Source organism: Saccostrea echinata, unplaced genomic scaffold, assembly GCF_033153115.1.
Source record: "Saccostrea echinata isolate AGI-Se365-2 ecotype Australia unplaced genomic scaffold, CSIRO_AGI_Sech_v1 ptg000075l, whole genome shotgun sequence".
NCBI lineage: Eukaryota > Metazoa > Mollusca > Bivalvia > Ostreida > Ostreidae > Saccostrea > Saccostrea echinata.
In genome coordinates, this window is record NW_026889824.1 from 431,052 (window position 1) to 454,305 (window position 23,254).

General features: G+C 33.2%; 1 protein-coding gene across 1 annotated transcript in view; it reads right to left on the reverse strand.

Moving 5' to 3' along the window:
• The window catches only part of LOC133176376 (mitogen-activated protein kinase kinase kinase 4-like), a 204,342-nt gene that overhangs the window by 165,791 nt on the left and 15,297 nt on the right, over window positions 1-23,254 (reverse strand). Inside the window, exons 3-4 of the mRNA XM_061311501.1 lie at window positions 20,623-20,901; window positions 8,028-8,177 (exon numbers count right to left, since the gene is read on the reverse strand). Of these exons, the coding sequence (XP_061167485.1) occupies window positions 8,028-8,177; window positions 20,623-20,901 (429 nt within the window). The remainder of the gene's footprint in view (window positions 1-8,027; window positions 8,178-20,622; window positions 20,902-23,254) is intronic.

The window sequence follows — 23,254 nt, forward strand, 5'->3', positions numbered from 1 at the left end:
TAAGATGTGTAAAAACGCTGACCTATCAACTTTTATGCAGAGATTTCCTTTCTTAAAAACGAAATTTAAGAAAATTGCGTTTAATTTTACATATCTTAAATTTTCCGACTAACCGATTGCAGATTTTCTAACCGATTACCATCGTTCCGACCGATTAATTGATTAACCGGTTACAAATTGCCATCCCTAATATATATATATATATATATATATCTCCATGTAAACATTGTTCACCCATATTTGCCCCACCCTAACCTGGGGGGTCATGATTCAAGCAAACTTGAATCTACACTATGTCAGGAAGTTTTCATATAAGTTTCATCTTTTCTGGCCCAGTGAGATTTGAGATTTTTAAATGACCACCCAATTTTTTCTTATTTTTTAATTAAAAAATAAATTGAGACTATCTGTCATCTTTGTAAGACATGACACTCTACAATTTGTTTTTAAAAAAAAATAAATAAAAAAAATTATATTATACAATATACCAAATTAATCTGGTAACTTTATACCAAATTCATTTTTAAAATAAAAGGCTGGTCAGACACACAGTAACCAAGTATTTTAATTTGACAGGCTATAAATTACAATTAAGAGAGTTAGAAAACAGAAATCTTTATTTCTTCTGCCAATCTAATTAAAATTAGATGTTACGAATCCGCTACCGCTCTTCTCAAACATCTAACAACATCCCATTAGGGGTCACGCAAGAGCGACCTTTCGATTATGAATAAACATAAAAATTTTGGCCAATCAGATTCAACCTTCTGTATACAATTCTAAAATTAGTTCCACGGCTACATCTTTATATTATTGATTCTCAGTAGACTGTCTTACGTTGAATTAAAGTAATTTTGGTATAAATTGAACGTATAGTCCGCCAATCTGGCATTCTTACCTGAATAACGCAAAGAAAATGCACAAACTACTTTATATCCCGCACGTCACATTCATATTATACTATAGCACGGTCTTTACCATGCATATTTTGTTTACTACGAAACCCCTCAGGCGTTTAGGTTTGGCAGTAAAAAAAGACACGCATCCGAACTACAAGCCAAGATTTCAGAGATGGCGATTTCATTGGGTAATCGAAAGGTCACTCTGACGTGACCCCTAATGGGATGTTGTTAGATGTTTGAGAAGCGGTATCGGATTCAGAACATCTTATTTTAATTAGATTGTTCTTCTGCCCAAATCCTAGGAGATATAGATAGCACCTGCTAGATCAGAGATGTTCTAACAGCTTCCCACATTGAACTCATTAATTAATCTTTAACTGAATGCATGTCCACTCATTACTCCCAAAGGACAAATGGATTTACACTATCTGCTGTGTAATGCACTGTGAGTCTGTAGTTCAATAAAAATGCACATTTAAGCCATTCTGTTGAAGACAGTTTTTTTTTTTTTGAAGTTGTTACAAAGCTTTACATAATGACAAAAAAAAAAAAAGAACTGTATGCAGCATTTTTAACAAGGTTACTGCATGGCTCTTAGATTTGTAAGGACTATCTACCAAAAAACTTTTTTAAATAATTGGCAGAGCTCCAGATAATTTTTTACCCCAAAGTGTATTTACTCTCTGATTTTCAAATCAATGCAGATTTTGATTTTTATCAAAATGATTTAAGAGTATTGTGTTAATATATTAAATGTTTTGACATCTATATTGATTTTGAGCTTGCTATCAAAATATGAGAGTTTTAGAAGAGCAAAGGAAAAAAACTACAAAGGACAGTTCCTGCATTCATTTAAAAAGTTTTTGACAAGGAAGAGCATATTGTGGGTAAAATTACCATAGGCACTTAAAACTTTTCCTCCATTTAAGATGATATCATAACAAGAGTAAACCGAGAGAAAAAAAAATTTCATTAATATGGCAAGTTGAGAAAAATCAGAAATTGGCAATGAACCCATCATAAAAAAAGCTATGTACAAACCGTGTGTAACCGTCCTACTAAACAGAAAACTCTAGAGAATTTCAGAGAACTCTTCATCGGTAAATTCAAATACATGTTAAGCGTAATGTCTCACTATAGCAATTTATTTATTTAATTGGTCTTGAAATTAAACAGAGCTCGTTTTTTTATATACGGTTTTAATATGGTCTTCACAGGGTTTTTTTTTTCTTACAAATCATGTCTTCTTCGATAACATTGCAGTTTAAACTTTATTCTCCAGCTAAGACTTTTTTCCTCCAACTACCGTTTGTTTTCTAGGTACACGTAACATTGTTTTCTTTACGTATGTATTACACTGTCATCTTACGTAGACGACACAAGCTTTTGTGTGCTTAAAAACACGTTACCATGCCTAGTACATAGTCTTACTATTCAAAGAAATAGATTTTAATCTATATCTTTGATTATTTCTCCATAAATGGAAATCGTCGTCACCATAACTAGAATATTCCTGGTTATTAAAACGCTTTTAAATCAGTATTTCGTTTTGAGAAAAATCAAACACTGAGTTAACCTCAATTCATATCGTTAGCTAAGTCGTACTTTTATTATTCAACCCGTAGTACGCAGTACTTTCGTGGTGAAATACTTATCTGCGATTGCTAATGCGTAACTGTACGCCCAGTTTTAATTTTCAATGCGTATTTTGTAAAATTCAATGCGTATTTCTGCAAATACGCACCTTATCTGGAGCTCTGAATTGGTGATTTTTTTTTTTTAGTTTAATGAGTAGTTTTAAGCTGAAATTCATGTTTTTGTACAGAAGTACCTACTGGCAGTTCTAAATTCTATGTCTCAAACCTACATGAACCCAAAATGACTAAGTCAATAAATTAAAATTAAAAAAAAAAAAAAAACACCTGTAAAGTGCAGAAAAATTAACCAATCATGATGAAAATACCAGGTGTTTACCTTCATATGATGAATAATAAGTGTACAAATTTTTTGAAGCCTTTGGTATCCTATATATTAAGATAAAGGCTTTAAATTCCAAAAGTAGGTCATTGCGTCCTTCATTTTGGTTAAAAAACTCCGAGAACCCAACTTGAAGATGCATCAACTGACAAAGTTTGATGATTTGAAGCCCCTTATTATACTAAATACTGTATACAGGGAAAATTTTGCCCCATTTGCCTTCCTCACAAAAGGGCAAATTTAAAACAGGGTGAATTCAAAGATCACAGTATAATATTTTTTAAACAGAACTGTGACTGGGCAAATTTAAAACAAAGCAAAATTGTTCCCAAGTGTAAAAGGGTAAAATTAACATGGGGTGAAAACAACCCTCTATACAGTATTCAGATATACCCATGAAATTCTAAAAGTAGGTCATGGTGACCTGAAACACCAAAATGCATCAACTGGAAAAGTTTAATGATTCTTAGTCTCTTATAATTTGAAAAAAAAAATTAAGATATTGCCTTGAAATGCCAAAAGTAGGTCTCTGTGACCTACTTTTTAGTTGACATACTCTAATACCCAAGAAACATCAACTGACGAAGTTTGATGATTTTAAGTCAATTAGTATCTGAAATATTTAAATATATTGATAAAATTTCAAAAAGAGGTCACAGTGACCTACTTTTCAGTTGACATACTTCAAGTACCTAACATGCATCAACTAAAAAAGTTTGAGATTTGATGCCAATCTGAAAAATTTAAATATGGTCATAAAATTCCAAAGGTAGTTCACTGTGACCTTTTTTTCAGTTGACGTGCTCCAAGGCCCTAAGATGTATCAATTGACAAAGTTTGATGATCCTAAGCTGATTAATATACAAACAGGGGCTGACAAATCCCATTGCCCGACGATGTGGGCTAGTGAATTTTAGGGGTGGGCAAGTGAAATTTTATTAACCACTTGCCATGAGCAAGTGACTAAAATAAAATCAATATATGTAAGTCATTAATTTAAAGTGGGGTGCAGGGGCTTGCATGATCAGTCTCAATGATCTAGTCAGTATTTATAGTCTTCCTTTTTATTGAAATATATACATAAATACAGTATAAGTTTATAGTGGGGCAAGCAAAAATTCAGGTAGGGCAAGTGAATTTTGACAATGCCCTTGCCTTGGACAAGTTCCTTAAGGAAGTTCGATTCTGAGCTTTTGAGCAGATTTTAGTTTGGACCTTTATTTCTAAAATTCTGCATCATTTTTAAGTTCTAACATTAAATCTGGATTCTACATTGCAAATTAAAACATATCCAATGAAAAAAATGCAATTAAATTCCATCCAAATAGGATTAAGCCAGCAACTATATTTTGTGGCGGAATGTTTTTTAGAAGAAAATTATCAATTTTCCCTTTTGAAATATATACAGTATTGTTAAGTTTAGATTCCTATTTTTCCATGCTGGTTGCACACAGAGCTGTTTTTTGCAGTGAAATGTTTGAAGCTGGTTCTGAAATATCTATTAAATTATTTCTTATCAATTCTTTCATTACATTGTGACAAATATAGTAAATATATTCTGAAAGTCCAGGAAAAAATGGAGCCAATTTTAACATAAAATTAACACTTTTTTAGTAATATCTAAAAATTTACATCATAGATGCCCACTTTTGTTTTTCTTTTCCAAATATATAAGATAACTTTGATCAATCTGCTTAAATTAAGCAAAAGTATAAGACTTTAAAATAATTTTCTTGCTTGTTAAATTTTTAATGCCAGAAAAATCACATTTTGTGAGTGCAGAAAGGTAAAATAATTGATTATGCGAAGCAATTTGAAACTTTTTCCTAGTCACAATTTTAATGTGTCTTTTTTTAAATAGACTAATAGTTTTATTTTATCCCATGATTTATTTGGATAAAAAATAATTGAAGAGAAATCGTCCAAGATATGATTTTTGATTAAGACACAAATTTCAGTGCAAAGGTCTTATTAAATGCACTGTAGCGCCAAAAGAAGCATATTGATCCCCATTTTTTGTTTTGATATTTAATTAAGCTATGTGTGTAGAAACTAAAAATATACTTGACAAAAAAGTTTAAGACTTTAATTAAATATCAGGATCCAACCTTGTTAAAATCTATTTGTCAGCCCCTGTATAAAACATTTACCTTAAAGTCACATGTATTGGATGCACATTTTTCGTCAAAAAATTGTTCAAAAGTTGGGGTGCATGCATTACATAGGAACTAAATTCAACCCCCTTTTTTCTGGACATTTTTCTTAACTCTTAAGAGTGATTTTCACTGTTATCATATCGTAAGTTTATTACGTATTTCCCAATTCTTAAATGATAGACTAGTCACGTATATATATGACACAGATAGCCGGTAAATAAATCAACAAACAGAAATAAAAATAGATATATCCATTAAAATGATATTATTTAAAATCTAATAATTATATGTGTATATTAAAAAAAAAAACCCTATTTATCATTTTCTAACTTGTACATAGTTGCCAACTCACCCGATTTCGTCGGGTTACACCCGATTTTTCGACCCTTAACCCGATTATTTTTTATGACATGGCGGGTCATGCTTTTCACCCGATTTTTGCCGAACAACCCGAAAATCTCCCGATTTCCGGATTTGGTTCGTAAATTAGGTTGCACTTTAAACTTCCAGTTACAACCCAAGCTTGGATATACGTAAACAATTTCGATGGCTAAGTTCAGTGGGCCGTGTACTAGTAAATTATCAGTGCAGGTGTAAACAATTACCTGGGAGTTGTTTTGACAAATCAAAGTTTGAAGTCAATTTAAAATGGCTTCCGATAGAACGAGATTGTTATCAGGGCCAGCAGGACAAATTGAACCAAGAAAAAGAGAAACGATATTTATGTACATAGCAAGGAATCTCGAAAAACAACTTTCATTAGATAAAATAAAGTGTTTGAAGATAGTGTAGGCATAACTGTAAATTTAATAGCACTTGTTAATTAAATTAATTCGGGAGAAGGAAAAAGAACTTCAAAACCAAGATTGGAATACTTTCAAATTTAGCACAAACTTTCCATGTGCTTCAAATCAGCAATGCAGATTCTGAAAAGACTTTCCTTTTTAAAAAAAAATGCACACTTAATTCAGGTCATTACTGAATACTGAAACCTTCAATGCTCTTTTAACATTTAAATTTAATCAATATAGATTATTTTTTTGTCACTGTAAGCCAAAGTCTCATTTTAATAATAATTCTCAATACACAAATGCTTATATATATATAGTACATATATATTTAATTTAATCATGGTAAATGTGTCGTGAATGTCGTTCTGCGTTATGACCAGATTTTTTACTTGCCAAATCTGGTCATGACCAGATTTTTACATGTTGGAGGTTGGCAAGTATGCTTGTATATCATCACCGCTAAATTTAACTCCACTCAACCCTAATGTAGGTCATATTTGTTTATATAACAATTTCCAGTCAGTTGGTTTCGAAACAACTGCCATTCTAAACAATACACTCGTAATCAGTAAAGTTTATTTAACAATAAATGTTTTACACGTACACCTTTTTAATTACCTGGCATCACTTATGTACATAAGTGTGACACTAATTACGCTTGGGATGATTTGTTTACCTAAACACAGACATGTGCTTGGAATGCATTGTCAGCGCAATATTGTAACATGCTTGGGGTTATAGAAAAAAAAATTAGGGACTTAGCTTTTAATTTATACCAATCAAATAACAATTAAAATACAAACTAAACTTAAATACATGCAAATAAAGCTTATAAGTAAACAGAATTTGCCAAGAAAATTAAAAGTTGTATCCTTCTTTCATTTTTGAAATGAAATGAATATTTTAACTTTTTAAACTTTTTCTTTTAATTAGTTGTGCTGTGAAATTAAGAGATACATCCATAATTGCATTTTTGGGGGTGCATTTTATCTATAGGAACTGCGTTTTTCTCAGGATTTCCCCCCCCCCCCAACTTTGGGGGTATGTCTATTACAAGAGTGTGGCCTTTACACGTGAAAATACGGTAAATAGAGCCCTAAAAATTCAAAAGTAGGTCACAGTGACCTACTTTTTAGTTGACATACTCCGAGAACCCAAGATGCATCAACTGACAAAGTTTGATGATTCTAAGCCAATTAGTATCTGAAACATTAAAATATAACCATAAAGTTCAAAAAGTAGATCAGTGACCTACTTTTTCCTTGAAATACTTTGAGGACTTAGGATGCATCAACTAACAAGGTTTTGATGATTGCTCAAAGTGTCCAAAATATGCCTCTAAAACTATCATAGAATGAAAGCCTGCAAAATTCTAAGTAGGTCACTGTGACCTACTTTTTGATAAATATGTTTCAAAGCACCAAGATGCATCAACTTACAAGGTTTTAACATTCTAAACCTCTCAGTATCCAAAATAATGACCTTTGATGCTTTGAAAATGTTTAGCTATAAGATTAAAAAATTAGTTCATGTTGATCTACTTTTTGGCCTCATAATGCATAAACTTACAAGATTTGAGGATCATAGGCTTCAAAATGTCCAAGATATGCATCAAAATCAAACTGAAAATTTATACATGCAAAATTCAAAAAGAAGGTCATCCTGACCTACTTTTGAGTCACCTTGAGATGAGGTCTTCAGATGCATCAATTGACAAGATTTTATGATCCTAGTCCTTATAGTAAGCAAAATATCAAAGATTTAATAAAACATAATTTTTCCGTCAACATTGAAGTGACCTTGAGATCACACACTTTGCCCCAGGGTGATGCCTTGTTTAAATTTTTTAATCTACAACATATCCTCGTGTGTGTAAGTTTATTGATAATCTGCCCAGTGGTTCTTGAGAAGAAGATTTTTTATCAACCAATACTTTTGTTTTTATTTTCCTAATTATCTCCCCTTGTTTAAGAGTCATATCCCTAGTTTTAGTATAAACAAGAGCCATTGGGCCAAGGGTACTCTGTGACAAATTTGACAAAAATTGGCCCAGGGGTTTTTGAGATATCACCCATATTCTAAAAAGTTTACGCATACTGCACAAATGGCCATAGCATTGGCTTTCTGAGCCTTTGGCTCAGAAGAGCTAAGAGTAAATGCATTTACTTTATAGACAGAATTACCACATAGTTTTTACTTACATCTAACATTTTTCTGACATCATCATCAAATTCTCCTAAATCTTTCATGATATTGGTCTCCCCCTCTGAGGAGACATCGTCTACCATCGTCTGAAAATACTGTTTAACAATCACTGCACCTCGAAGTACTTCCTTGCATTCTCTCAAAAGCTAAAGAAAAAAAGGAAATGAATATATCTGTAATAAAAAGATCCCTAGCCAGAATTTATTATGCAATATTTCCGTAAGACATTTCTCTTTAAGATTCCTTTAAAAACAAGAGGCCCATAGGCCAAAATGCACATCTAAGTCACCCTGGACCTGCTGTTCTTCAGAGGCAGATGAAAATATTTGACCACATATCCTAGCTCCAAGGGGATGATTCACACAACATGGGGATGCTGAATATCAGTGTCACTAAATGTAGATTTTTGATTAAAGATTTGTTCTATTATACATATATCTGATCCCCAAATTAACCTCTACTTTAACTGTAAGGCTCCATTTGCATTCCACAGGGTTTGGGAACGCTTGCATGCATATCAATATGATTAAGTGTGGTCCTATTACAGTACTCTTGATAAGAATCTAGGGTTGGGCAATAATACCGATATTCCTGTATATTTCGATACAATGACAAAAAACATCATGTTGCAATAAATTTTTGTCGTACTGATATACAGTCAAAATGCTTTGACTCCTATTTCTATGATAAAATATACAGTATACGTTGTCAGAAACCTTGGCAATCATGCCAAACAATTCTTAAAGCAAAAGCTGTTGCAGTGAGTGCATTTCTGTGCATAACTGTAATTAAATCAACAATTTATTTTTTCTTGGTTATTTATCATAGTTATATTTATTCTGCATGTTTCTGTTTTTGTTTTTATTTTCCTAATAAATGGAAGTTAATACATGTATAATAAAAAATACCTTTCTTAATTTCATTGAACATATTGAAATACAAAATCTTCTTCTCAAGTGCTAATTGTAACGGGAACTGTTACAGATGTTCCCCATACACTCCCCCATTCCCTTATGGGTCCAATTCCCTACAAACTTCATTTAATTAGGCAATCCTTTTGTGTTATAAATCTATACTTTATTTTCAGAAGTATTTAATTGAAAAACATCACCAGTACAGTCCTTTGAGTATTAGCCAATCAGATTTCATGGCACATGCATGCCCTTGTTTTTTTTGGTTTTGTTTTTTTTTTTATAGATATTTCACATCTTCCTCGTAAAGAGACTCACAATAGATACCTATGTAAGAAATCTCAAACATTTTCATTGAAAACTGTGAAAGATACAGCCATACAAGTATTAGCCAATCAGAATCTAGTATATGTGCATGTGTGTTCTTGCATTCAATTTTGATAGTAGCACAAAGTAGGAACCCATTATACCTATCTATATTCTAAATTTCAACCTGTTTTGTTGAAAACTAAGAGAGTCACAGCCATTTAAAGTTTAAGGCAATCAAATCACAGCATACGTGCATGCGCTTTTCATGAGATCTCATACATATCATAATGTAGAACCTCCTTGTGTATAACTAGATTTCAAATTTCAAAGTATTTTGTCAAAATAAAAGATTATTGAGATTTTTTTGTGTCGGCCAATTAGAGCAAAGCACACCTGCATGCGTGTGCTTTCTTGCTAATTCAACCACCTCATCTTGTCTGCACCACTTATATATGATAACTATATATAATGAAAGAAAAAGTGAGCAAGCTCACATACCCCATGCTCCCCCAAAACTCGACAATGCAACACGTAATGAATGGCACGGTGCATTTTAAATACACAGTATAATTCAAAAAGGGGCATTACTTGCAAAAAAATCATCACATCAAAACTTATTGCAAAAAAGGACATTCAAATCTTTGTATGTTATAAATTTAATTGGGCTGAAGTTTCTGAAGTTTAATGAGTGTAAGTCCATGTTCAACACATGACAATTTACACATTTAAATAATTGATGGAAACAAAATTATGATGTAGTCATATGAATTTGTTTATATACTGTACTTATAAAATTATTTAAGGCAAAGCACCAATTTGGGGGGGGGGGGGGGGACTATCCAAGATATTGTGTGTTAAATCATTAATATTTTGATCTCAAAATCAATAGGGGTCTTTTAAGGTCATAAAATATTTCACATAAAATTTCCTTATTACCTAGCTGGAAAGTTTCTTCAATAATAGGAAAAACTCTTAAGGCAAAAATAATGGAATCAGAATTTCCTGGTAATATGCACATCTACACACTGTGTACTAAACATCTGCAAAGTTGCACTAACAAACTGTTCATCTCTATATTCAAGATATGGCCAAATATCTAAGTTGAAAATTCCCGAAATTCCCAGAAAAATAACGGAATCGGAATTTCCTGGTAATATGCACATCTAGTGTGTACTAAATATCTGCAAAGTTTGACCAAATTCTGTGCAGCGGTTTAAGAGAAGTTGTGCTGACAAACTGTTCATCTCTTTATTCAAGATATGGCCAAAAATCTAAGTTGAAAAGTGCCGAAATTCCCAGAAAAAATGAAGGAATCGGAATTTCCTGGTAATATGCACATCTACACATTGTGTGCTATATATCTGCAAAGTTTGACGAAATTCTGTGCAGCAGCTTATGAGGAGTTGCGCTGACAAACTGTTCATCTTTATATTCAAGATATGGCCAAAAATCTATGTTGAAAAGTGCCAAAATATCCAGAAAAAAATAAAGGAATCGGAATTTCCTGGTAATATGCACATCTACACATTGTGTGCTAAATATTTGCAAAGTTTGACGAAATTCTGTGCAGCGGTTTATGAGGAGTTGCGCTGACAAAAAAACAGGACTGACTGACTGACACACTGACTGACTGACAGACGGGTCAAAAACATTATACCTCACGCAACTTGTTGCGTGGGGTATAATAAGGTTCAAAGCATATCATAAAAAAATAAGAAGGTTAAAGCTGTTTCAAATGTATAAGTCATTTCACTCCGTGCATGCATGTGCCAGCGAAATTACCTTCATTCCGCACATTTACACATCAAGTTAACCCTAAAAAGGTTTCATGTCAATCAAATGAGTAGTTTCTAAGAACACTTGTGGACAAAAAAGTACCGGAGAAGAAATTTTGAAAAAAGAAAGTAAAAACAATATGTTCCCAAACTTCTTTATGGGAACATAAATACCACTGTGACAGTATATTGCAATATGAAATCTCTAGCCAATACCCAGCCCTATAAGAATCTATACATACATATATATATACATATATATATATATATATATATATATATATATATATATATATATATATATATATTTGATTGCTGCAAAGCCTTACACAATATTTATAAAGTTGACCCCATTATAAAGTCCATCAACTGCCTGCAGGCTAACAGAATTAAGGTCCATGTGCCTTACTGGTGGTATCAAAGATGTTCAGTGAAAATGCTGTTCAACAATTATGGCACACATTTTGATGTTCTGATGTAAATACATTTGATTCAAATAAAGATGTTTCAAAGATTATTGTTTTTATTAAAAATCAACAAAATATGTGCAAGTCACTTGAATGATTTAATTTGACCATGTTGACAGAACACATTTTGAAATGGCAGTTTATGTTGTTTATTAGCATGATTCAAAATCATTCTGAGACTGAGAATTATAATCAACAGTGGAAATAGCTACAGTCTATGCTAGGACTTTTTATTTTAATTTCTAATTATCTCTTTAGTAGTGGCTTTTTGTGTTATAATCTTACTACGATTAAAGCAACAGAGGAGTCAATTAAAATGGATGAGATAGCTTATAATTTCTATATGGTAATGATTAAATAATACTAAATAATAAGTTGCATTTAGAAAAATAAAGCACAACCAAATTTTAACAAAATTGAATTCCTGTATCAATTGATTATTATAATTCTGATAATACCCAAGACTTTTCCATCCTCCAATGAATGTACAATGCATCCAGCATAGAAATCCATAATAAAAACAGGAACTGGCCTTAATTGTCTTAAACTCTAAATCATCAAATCTAAAAAGCTTATATTGAATTTGGGGCTAAAATGAGCCATTGACCATATTTACTTCTTTAAGGTATGTCACTCGTCAGCCTTTTAGAAAATTTCAGTCAGAACCTCTTACTTAAAAACTATTTATTACAATTCAATCTTTATAACATATTTAAATTAAACAATGTAAAATGTTCAACATTCAATTAAAAACCTGCTCAAAAATTCATAAAGAAGCAAGATTTATAAGGGACTATTTCTTGTGTTGGAAGGATATTTAGCAGAAAATTCTGCAAATCTACACATTTATTAAATTCAATATCTTGGAACTTTAGCCTCACATACTTTTACTCAGAGAATATTTTCCGTTATGATATGCCTGGAATATTAAATATAGGTCTCATTTTATTTTTTATAACAAAATTTACACATTCGCTCAGCAAACTTTGCCAAGAAATGAAGATATATTAAGGAAATCGAGATAAAATTTACACAGTTTTTTGCCAGAAAATCGCATATTTTGACCAATATTTCAAAATTTACATCACTGACCCCAACTTTTTCTTTCATTATTTTAAACTACTCGATACTTTTGACCAATCAACACTTAAGTCGTAAAAAGTTTGATACAAGAAAATATTATATTGCCTATTTAGATTTTTAATACCCCAAATATGAGACTTTTTTAGTGCAAAAAGGTCACACAATAATTTACGCGTTTTAATTTGCATGATTTGTTCAATGATAAATATTATTCAAACTATTTTACGTAAAATAAGCTTATGTTTATTGTCATGGTTACATCTGATAAAATATGATAACGGTTAAAGTGATTAACCAAAGAGTTACAATTTAAGTGCAAAGAGGTCAACTTAATTGTACCGTAGCTCAGTTAGATGCACACTGACCCCCCATTTTCTCAGCGATTTTGAGTCATACTATATGAGTACTTATCCAAAATATACTTCTCAAAAAATCCTTGATATAACAAATTTCACGAGTGACATACCTTAAATCAGTAAAAAAAATCAGTACCCTCGAATTTGGCTATATTATGATGGATGGGGTAATACTCTAGATGTATTTATTTCCATGGATTTGCATTTTCTGTTTAGTCAGCAGGTAACAAACTTTGCAGAAAATTGTGAAATGCAGTAGTGTTATTGTGCCTCCATTTTATGACCAACAACCATATCATTAAATGCTTTCATCTACAAGCACTACTTTCATAGTTCTCTGTAAGCAGTAAATATTAGATTTTCTTGAATTGTGTGCATTTCTATTTTTTCCAGTTTTATGAAGCATAACATTCATCATCCATCCATTTTATTCCTACATATGTTTCATTGTGTGTACCGTTTTATAGTTTTTAAACAATTTAATGTTGAATGCCAATTAGTGTTCAAATCCTTAAGTTTGTTTAAAAAGTTGATGTCTACCAATTGTCATCACCTATAACACAGGTGGGTAGTTTGTTTGCCTTTACTTCAGTTTTTTTTATATCATCAAAAGTAGCTATCCCGAGATGCTGGTAAGGTATACAGTTTTAAGGCAATTATTATTCATTGAAGAAGAAATCATACCGATTATACAGTAAGGCCACAAGTTTTCCCCGTCGCACGGTGGAAAACACACTGAGTGAAATGCTCTGTGTTACACCGTGTACACGGTATAGCACGGTGTGTGTGGATTTGAAATACACAGGTAGGCACACCGTGCCGCACCGTGTCTAGAAAAACTCCAGCTAATGCTTCCCGTGTCGCACCATGTCCAGAAAATCCCCTCCGTGCCGCACCGTGTCCAGAAAATTACAGAGAAAAATGATTTGTTTCTGATGAAATATTTTATGATTTTAAAACAATTATCACATTGATCTATGTGTATAATTATCATTTTCTAATCAAGAAGACATTGACTTGTGCTCTGAATCGTACTAATGATACATATAGTAGGATTAAATATCAGTAGTAACAGAAAAATTAAATGGAGTTGAATTTATCGTGCACCCAGAAGTTTACATTTCATCAAGTTATTTAGTTACTTTTTAAAACTATTCCTTGGATTGAAATTTTTAATGTCTGAAGAATTTAATCCCACGTAACGAAGAAATAGCATGAACCATCGATCGTGCTGCATTTGTGTTACATATGGTATACGATCCGAGCTGTATTCATTTTAGTATACAATCCAAGCATTTATAATCCAGAGTAACTGTAAAGCACATTCATTTTGTTAATCTTATATGATTCTGAATTTATAAGCGAGAATCGAAAGCAAAAATGCAAAATTCCTATGTACAATAATGTGGGTATTTCTCTTAACAGAATAAATTCTTTACATAAACTAGTAAGTATAAATTATGTTTTAAAAATCCTTTCAGTGTAAGTATTTAATACGTTTTTTCCCTTAATTATGTAAAGAAACAATGTCAGAGAGAGAGAGAAAGGAGGGAGGGATGCTCTTAACCCCCTTTCGCATAAATCTGTAAAAAAAAAAAAATCATTTTAATTAACTCTTCATTTAATAATGTCGAAGCTTATTTATCGTAACAGACATTTTTTTTCTTTCTATAAACTAGTATTTATTTTTTAAAATCCATTCAGTGTAAGTTTTTTTATAGGTTTTTCTTTAATTGAAAAGTGTGTGTAGAAACAATGTCAGAGAGAGAGAAAGAGAGAGAGATTCTTAAATTCCCCCTTTCACATAAGTCTGTAAAAAAAAAAAAAAAAAAACAATTCTTCATTTTATTTAAATTACCAAAGTCACAATTAATCATTCTATAATACTTTTAAAATTCCTAACATTGATTCATAGCCAACCCAGTTGCAACATGTGTACAGTCAATTTGTTCGTTACACATGAAATCTTCGTGCTATACCTGTCAATCAAAATGGCACGACGCTAGATGGCCCAGAGAGTCTGATAGTCTTGTGATTTGAAACATTCATATGGTCAGTTCCAAGTTCACACCTTTCTTAAAACATAGGTAATCAAAGATTACGAAGCTCACCTCGACGAATGTTATCTACATGTAAGGCAAATTTCACATCATATTTTTTTTCTAGTTAGGGTACATCCCAAGATCAATATCCATGCAAGTTTGATTTAATTATAGACCTGCTCAAAAAACTTTTGACCTGTTTAGTAATCAAGAAAATTTTGGTCCGTTCCAACATCCAAAGCAAGTCTGGAAGTTTTCATCCTTAGATGCACCATCTATGCAAGTTTAATCATAACAGGCCATAATATTATATAGCTACTCCAAAAAAATTACCCTGGTCACTCTTCTGGAAAATGTACATCAGATTCAGAATCCAAGGCAAGTCTGGAAGTGTCCATCCCTAGATACATCATCCATGCTAATTTGGTTAAAATATGGCTAAAATTCACTCATGTGGAAAATCTAGGTCAGATCCAGCATTCGAAGCAGGTTGGTTAGTGTACATCCCTAGATGCATCATCCATGAAAGTTTGGTCCAGGTAGGGCTTATAGTTACTTGGGAATGAGACTACTCCTAAATCTAAACCTGGTCTCACATGTGGAAAATCTAGATCAGATCCAGCATCTGAACAAGTGTGGTAGTGTCCATCCCTGGATGCATCATCCATGCAAGTTTGGTCCGGGTAGGGTTTATAGTAACTTGGGAATGGACCTGCTCCTAAAACTTTAACCTGGTCACTCATCTGGAAAATCTAGGTCAGATCCAGCATCCGAAGCAAGTGTTGTAGTGTCCATCCCTAGATGCATCATCCATGCAAGTTTGGTCAAGGTAGGGCTTATAGTTACTTGGGAATGGACCTGCTCCTAAAACTTTAACCTGGTCACTCATCTGGAAAATCTAGGTCAGATCCAGCATCCGAAGTAAGTGTGGCCATGTCCATCCCTAGATGCATCATCCATGCAAGTTTGGTCAAGGTAGGGCTTATAGTTACTTGGGAATGGACCTGCTCCTAAAACTTTAACCTGGTCACTCATCTGGAAAATCTAGGTCAGATCCAGCATCCGAAGCAAGTGTGGTAGTGTCCATCCCTAGATGCATCATCCATGCAAGTTTGGTCAAGGTAGGGCTTATAGTTACTTGGGAATGGACCTGCTCCTAAAACTTTAACCTGGTCACTCATCCGGAAAATCTAGGTCAGATCCAGCATCCGAAGCAAATGTGGTAGTGTCCATCCCTAGATGCATCATCAATGCAAGTTTGATCCAGGTAGGGCTTATAGTTACTAAGGAATGGACCTGCTCCTAAAACTTTAACCTGGTCACTCATCTGGAAAATCTAGGTCAGATCCAGCATCCGAAGCAAGTTTGGTAGTGTCCATCCCTAGATGCATCATCCATGCAAGTTTGGTCAAGGTAGGGCTTATAGTTACTTGGGAATGGGACTTGCTCCTAAAACTTTAACCTGGGACGCCGACGCTAACGCCGACGCCGACACCGACGCCGACGCCGGGGGTATAGCATAAGCTCATCTCGACTTCGTCGAGGTGAGCTAAAAATATATTCGGACACAGTCGGAGGGCCAGGGGCGCTGTGTGTTTATCACATCTTTCAATTTCTTTCGTCCTTAATCACATCGAGTGTATAACACATTCAACTGACTTTCAGCCAAATTCATCTAAAGGGTTACGCCACCACACGTGTACTTTGACTTGATTACAAACTTACTTTGTAAATTGTCCTTTTTCAGACACATATAAACATGTAACCTGTTAGGTTATGGTTGTTCATTTCACAATAACGTAACAAATATTAAAAAATCTAGAAACTCTCGATTAATTTAGAAGGGGGGGTTAGTAAAAACAAGTTAGTCTGAAAGAGGCCGTGATTTTATTAACTACATAATTTTTTCCCCTCTAAAACAATGATAATTACTTTACAAAGATTTTGACCATAAGAAAAGTTTTATTCTATACATGTACATCCCTGCTCTACATTCGCTAATTGATTTTTTTAAAAAATTTTTTTAAACCGTTCGACACATTTTTCATTACATAATTTCAGAATAAGGTAATATATGTACAGTAGTTGAACAGCATATTTGAGTTACAAAAATTGACTTTATGTGTGGGGGTGTGTGTGGGTGTGATATTAACCTCCATAATTTACAAGATTACAGATTGCAATAATCCTTAAATTATCAGAGAGTTTATGTGCGTGTATCTGACTCGTTTTTAATTTTATGTTAGATACACATTTTCTTTTTCTTTTTTTAAATTCTCTTTATGTAGAAATGATTTATAAAATAAGCCATGCATCTGATAAATATGACATATGAATGCATACGTATGGCCAAAAAATCTTTTTTTATGAAAATGACTGTAATTAAAATGAACACAGTTATAATCGAAATAAAAGACAACCAGATAAAATTACCGAAGTGTAATCACTATTTCTTCTTAGCAATATAATAGTCTATTGAACATATTTTTCTCTCTCATATAACTAGGTTTTGAAACGCGACTTGCATGGATGTGCGTACACATTTGAAGACTCCGTCTTTTCAGTGCCGGGTACAAGCACGTGAATCTTAGATTTTAGGGCATCTCATTTGTTCAAACATCTATATATCGATAATGAAGTACTAATATTTATGAAAAAAGTGGAAAAAAATATTTCAAAGGAAACTGATAATATTGATTAAACAAAGACAATGAAAAGGTTTTATTACTATCTAAATTCTGCGTGAAATTTTACTGGAACACTGTGATACACTGCGCGTACACAACGTGTTACACGGTGCGCAGGCACCCTAACTTCAAAGATGCCGACATTGATCGAGGTCCACGCAAAAGCATGGACTTGCGGTCCATGGGGCCCCATGTTTTTCAGGGAAAACTCTAGGCCTGTACTGTATCTATTCATATTTAAGTTGCATTAAATTAATAAATTAATTAGTCAATCAAATAAATTTATTCATTAGAACTCTGCATAAATGCAAACTGACATGATCCTTGCATTTATTATTTAGCAATGAATATGTTATGCTTCTGAGCCTTTCGTCCTCAGGGATGAATTTCTGTGGATTTTTTGTGTCAGCCAAGTTAACATAAATATGTCCCTCATGGAAAAAAGGTACATCTACAGTCCCTGAAACGTTCTACTTTCCCACTTGAACGGTGAGCGAACGCTGAACAAACGGTGAACGAACGCAGAGCGAACGGTGAGTGAACGATGTGTGAACGCTGAACGCAACTTGGTGAACGATGTGTGAACGCTGAACGGTGAGCGAACGCAGAACGCGAACGGAGCGCAAACGCGAACGCAAAGTGAACGGTGAACGAACGGTGAACGCAAGATGAACGATATATTCGGAATGCCTCTGATCTTTTCCTTGCATTGAAACTATTTTATTGTTTTATAATGTCAGTGCAAAAAAAATAAATAAATAAATAAATAAATAAATAAGTAAACCAATAAATGAATGAATAAATAAGTCAATAAAATAAATTTCTCCAAAATTGTGCTAAGAAAGACGATGCATGCACATTAAGTTTTTAATCACACGATTTTTATTGCATTAAAACATTGCAATTGTTGCCGAACGCTGAAGTATAAACAAATCAGAGAAAACTTCTGACTTATAGAATGAATTAAAGCGGTTGTAACATCCATTCATATATCTCCGTGTCAGGGCGATTTCGTGTAAAGTAATGAAAAAAAATATAATTACAAAGGTCAGTGGACGTTTTGCATTTATACGCTCATATTTTAAATTTTTAATACAATAATATATTATGTGTCATTTCTGTTTTTCATGATGATTTATTGAGCAGACTTCTACATGTATATGTAGATGGCCGTGGTTATACTCGGACAAGATAATACAAAGATACATATTCATATTATTTGTTATAAATTCAATTTTCAGAACTTGATATTTAAGTAATATGCTGTTATAGTTTTTATTAAACAGACAAATGAGAGAGAGAGAGAGAGAGAGAGAGAGAATTATTCCGTTTTAGCCCCCCCCCCCCTCCTTTCAGGCTTCACTAAATGTTTGTACCTATATCAAACAAAAACTCTTATTTTTTTTCTAAATATATCAGACAGTGAAAGTAACTTTTTTTTTTATCAACAATCATATCCATTTGTTTGACAGTCATACTCGTTTTTATTTTCCTGCTTCAAGTTCACACGAAGTCCACGTGCTTGTCTTGTCAATCAAAATCATTTGACACTGTGCAGGTGTGAAAGTTTCGTCACATCGAAGACGAAGTGCGAGTATTTCCAACAAGTTATAACATTTATTTTTATCATTTCTGGATTTGATCCCAACATTTGAATAATAAATGAATAAAATACATTGGGCATTAACACTTGAATTTGAAACATACTCTCCGCCAATTTCAAATACCACCGCCGACACGTGTACATTTTGAACTACTATTGTTTTGTGACTTTTTTAGATGCATGTTTGTTTTGAGACTGAAATTTTTGTTCTAAAAAAGACCTTACATTTTTTTAAAAAATGTTAATTAAAATATTCTGGAAATACAGTACTGACTATGTAACCAATCTAGGGGGGAAATTGGGGGGGGGTATTAATCATATCGAATGGCAAACCTATAAAGTCACGGTGAAGAAAGAATTTTTTCTCTATAACTATAGACTTTACATATTATAGTAGAGGAAATTTTGCAGTGTAGTATATTTCAAATAAATATTTCCTTCAACCATACTATTAATTTAATTCACTCCAAAGATAATAAATTAACAGGATATGCGCAGTACTATGTATAACTCTCAGAACTAGTTCTATCATATTTTCTGTAGTAATTGGGGAAAAAAGTGTTAGAAATAAATATTTTTGTAATTTTGCTGCGTGATTATTTGACTTGGATAATTATATCACCATTAACGATTTGTCGTCTTTAACAAAACAAAAAAATGTTGCAGTGCTTGAAGTATTTGCACATTGCCCTTACTTAAATTTAACATTTCAGCATCATTCTACATAGGTACAGAATGTGCTTATAACAACATTTATTTTCCAGAGTAATTTAATAAATAATCTAACAACTAAGATGGAATAATAAAAATATATATCGGAGGTATTTTTCAACATGAAATAACGATTCTTCAAACACGATATGTTATTATTAAATTAAAAAACTTGTAATTCCTTCCCTACAAAAAGATAAGTCCTTTCACTTCGGAGTTCCAAATGACAGTGAAAACTGAACGATAGGTGAACGCTGAACGCAAGGTGAACGCAAAGTGAACGGAACGAAGAGCGAACGCTGAACGCTTTGTGAACGGTGAACGCGAGCGCACGGTGAACGCAAAACTGTGAACGGAGAGCGAACGGTGAACGCACGGTGAACGCACGCTGAACGAACGGTGAGCGAACGGAAAAATGGGAAAGTAGAACGTTTCAGGGACTGTACAAAAATCTGGCAGATATGCCTCCAATTATTTGATCAACTAGTCTAAGTATTGCTAAATATTTAATAAATAATAATGGATAAACCTTACAATTTTAATATCTCAGAAAACACTATTTTTGACAGAAATGGGAAGATAATAAGATGGACTATTTTACAGTATTATACCATTACATGTAAATTGTTTTAATTTTAGAATTGTACCGGTCTAATGCTGAGAAAGGAGGGATCAATGACTGGTCTCTGTTCCAAACGCAGCCTCATAGCTTCATGAATCACTTCCAGAAATACATGAAGTAGGAAAAGGTAGCTGGATTGGAATGATGGTAAGCCCATTTGAATGAAGTGCTCACTCCATGCTCCAATATCTGTAAGACTGGAGCTTCTGTGAAAGACATTGACAGAAGTGGAATTGGCATCAGCGTAGTGGAGATCCAAAGCTGGGGAGGAGGACAACTGCACAGTTCCATCCACTTCTGGAGACTACAAATAAGAAAACAGTTCTCACTGTACATCTACTCTAGTAATGTTTTCCTTAATTATGATTCCTTTGTAATTGTCGTGAAGTTCATACTCTAATTATCTACCACAATCAGAAGGAATACAATTTTCCTTTATTGTACAATATATATTATCTCAATATACAGACACATAGTCAAGATTTCATATCAGCTGTGATTATCAAGAAAGAACAGATCCAAACATCCCAGACTAATTTTATATTAAAAAAAAAATTCCTTCAACAATTCTTAACTTGTGTTTATTTGAATATTCAAATTATTAAAAGTAATGTTTTTCATTCTGAAACTAAAATTTGCAAAGGAACATATAATTTTCAGAAATGTTTTTTTTTTCTGCAGAAAAATGTATTGCAGCTATCTTAATTGCCATAGTAGCTCTGAAAATGCCATCAATAAACTCACAACTTGTGTCATGAGCTTTTCTGCTTGAAGTTTGTTTGTCATTCATCCATCTGTTAACTTTTCACAAGACTATTCCCAGTGTTTGAAACTCATAGTAGAATTTGCTAGACATGCAGGTCTGACTGGTAGTGAAAGTTGTCAGCCCTGCCAAAAATCTACTAAGTCTTTTATAAATTTGTTTTTAGTAATAATGTGAATGGGGCACGATCACCATAACATCCATCCCGAATCTATAGGCTGTCGAATTCTACCCATTTGCTAGTTACAGTTAGCTGCCAATACTATTAGTCGATTTGAGAGATATTTATCAAATATATGAATTTTAATTTATGGCAAATTCTAACATGTCCAGCCGGGCTTTGATGCATGCAATCTGTTCGTCCGTGGCAAAATATGTGCGTCTCGGGCGCATGGTTATTTCAAACACTGCTATTCCTGAACAAGAGCACATATTGGTCACCTGAGCACTGTGGCTAGGAAAACAAGAGGCCCATGGGCCTAACTGCTCACCTGAGCACATTGGCTAGGAAAAAAATCAAAAATTTATTCAGTATTGAAAAGTTTACGGAGAGGGGGGTGTTGAATTTTAAACTACCTGACGATGCTTTCATATCAGGGATCGAAATTAACTTTTTTGACCACTAGCAAATTTTAGCTTGTGGAATTTTTTTTTAACTAGCAATATTGAACTTTCACTAGCATTTTTTTTCTTCTCATAGTAATTAAATAACATAGGAATTATCTGAATGATTTCACAGAAAACTAATTTACACCTTGTGAGTATTAAGGTAGTTTTATGCAAGGTGAAATCTGACCGGATACAGGGGTGTGCAATTAAAAAATTCAAGCACTAGTCCACAGAATATAGTAGCCCCAAGTAAAAAGTTACTAGCTCAAATGTAGGGAAAAAAGCAACCAACAATGAAAGAAAAACAATTCATCATTGAAAAAGTCAGGGTCTTGTGGTCATTCTTTTTTTATATTGAGAGTTTCATTCTCACTAGAAAAATTGAATCGTATATAAATCAATTATGATTGAAAATTAAAAAAACAAGATGTATTTGGCAACTTAGAGGAAAGGTTAAACTTTCTCAAACGCAAATCAAATATGTTGGTACCCAAAGTAAGGTCTTGTCTCGAGGAATATACCTGTGAAATATGAGAGCCCTAGCAACACCATTGAATAGACATGGAAAAGGTTCAAGTTTTTCAAAAGTAAGTAAAACATCAAGGTCAAGGTCAAAATTAATGGTGCCTAAGGAAAGACCTTCTCACAAGAAATATACTGGTGAAATATGAAAGCTAAAGCAACAATCGTTCAAAAGTTATGATCAAGGTTTAAGTTTTCCAAAAGTAGGTCAAACTCCAAGGTCAAGGTCAATGGATTACAATTGTTGGTATCCAAAGGAAGGTCTTGTCACAAGGATTATATATGTGAAGTATGAAATCCCTAGCACCAACGGTTCACAAGTTATGGCCAAGGTTAAAGTTTTACAAAAAAGGTCAAACTCCAAGGTCAAGGTCAAAGGGTCAAAGTTGTTGGTATCCGAAGGAAGGTCTTGTCACAAGGATTATATATGTGAAATATGAAAGCCCTAGCTCCAACGGTTCACAAATTATGGCCAAAGTTAAAGTTTTTCAAAAATAGGTCAAACTCCAAGGTCAAGGTCAAAGGGTCAAAGTTGTTAGTATTCAAAGGAAGGAATTGTCACAAGGATTACATATGTGAAGTATGAAGGCCCTAGCACCAATTGTTCAAAAGTTATGGCCAATGTTAAAGTTTTTCAAAAGTAGGTCAAACTCCAAGGTCAAGGTCAAAGGGTCAAAGTTGTGGGTACCTAAAGGAAGGTCTTGTCACAAGGATTACACAGGTGAAGTATGAAAGCCCTAGCTCCAACTGTTCAAAAGTTATG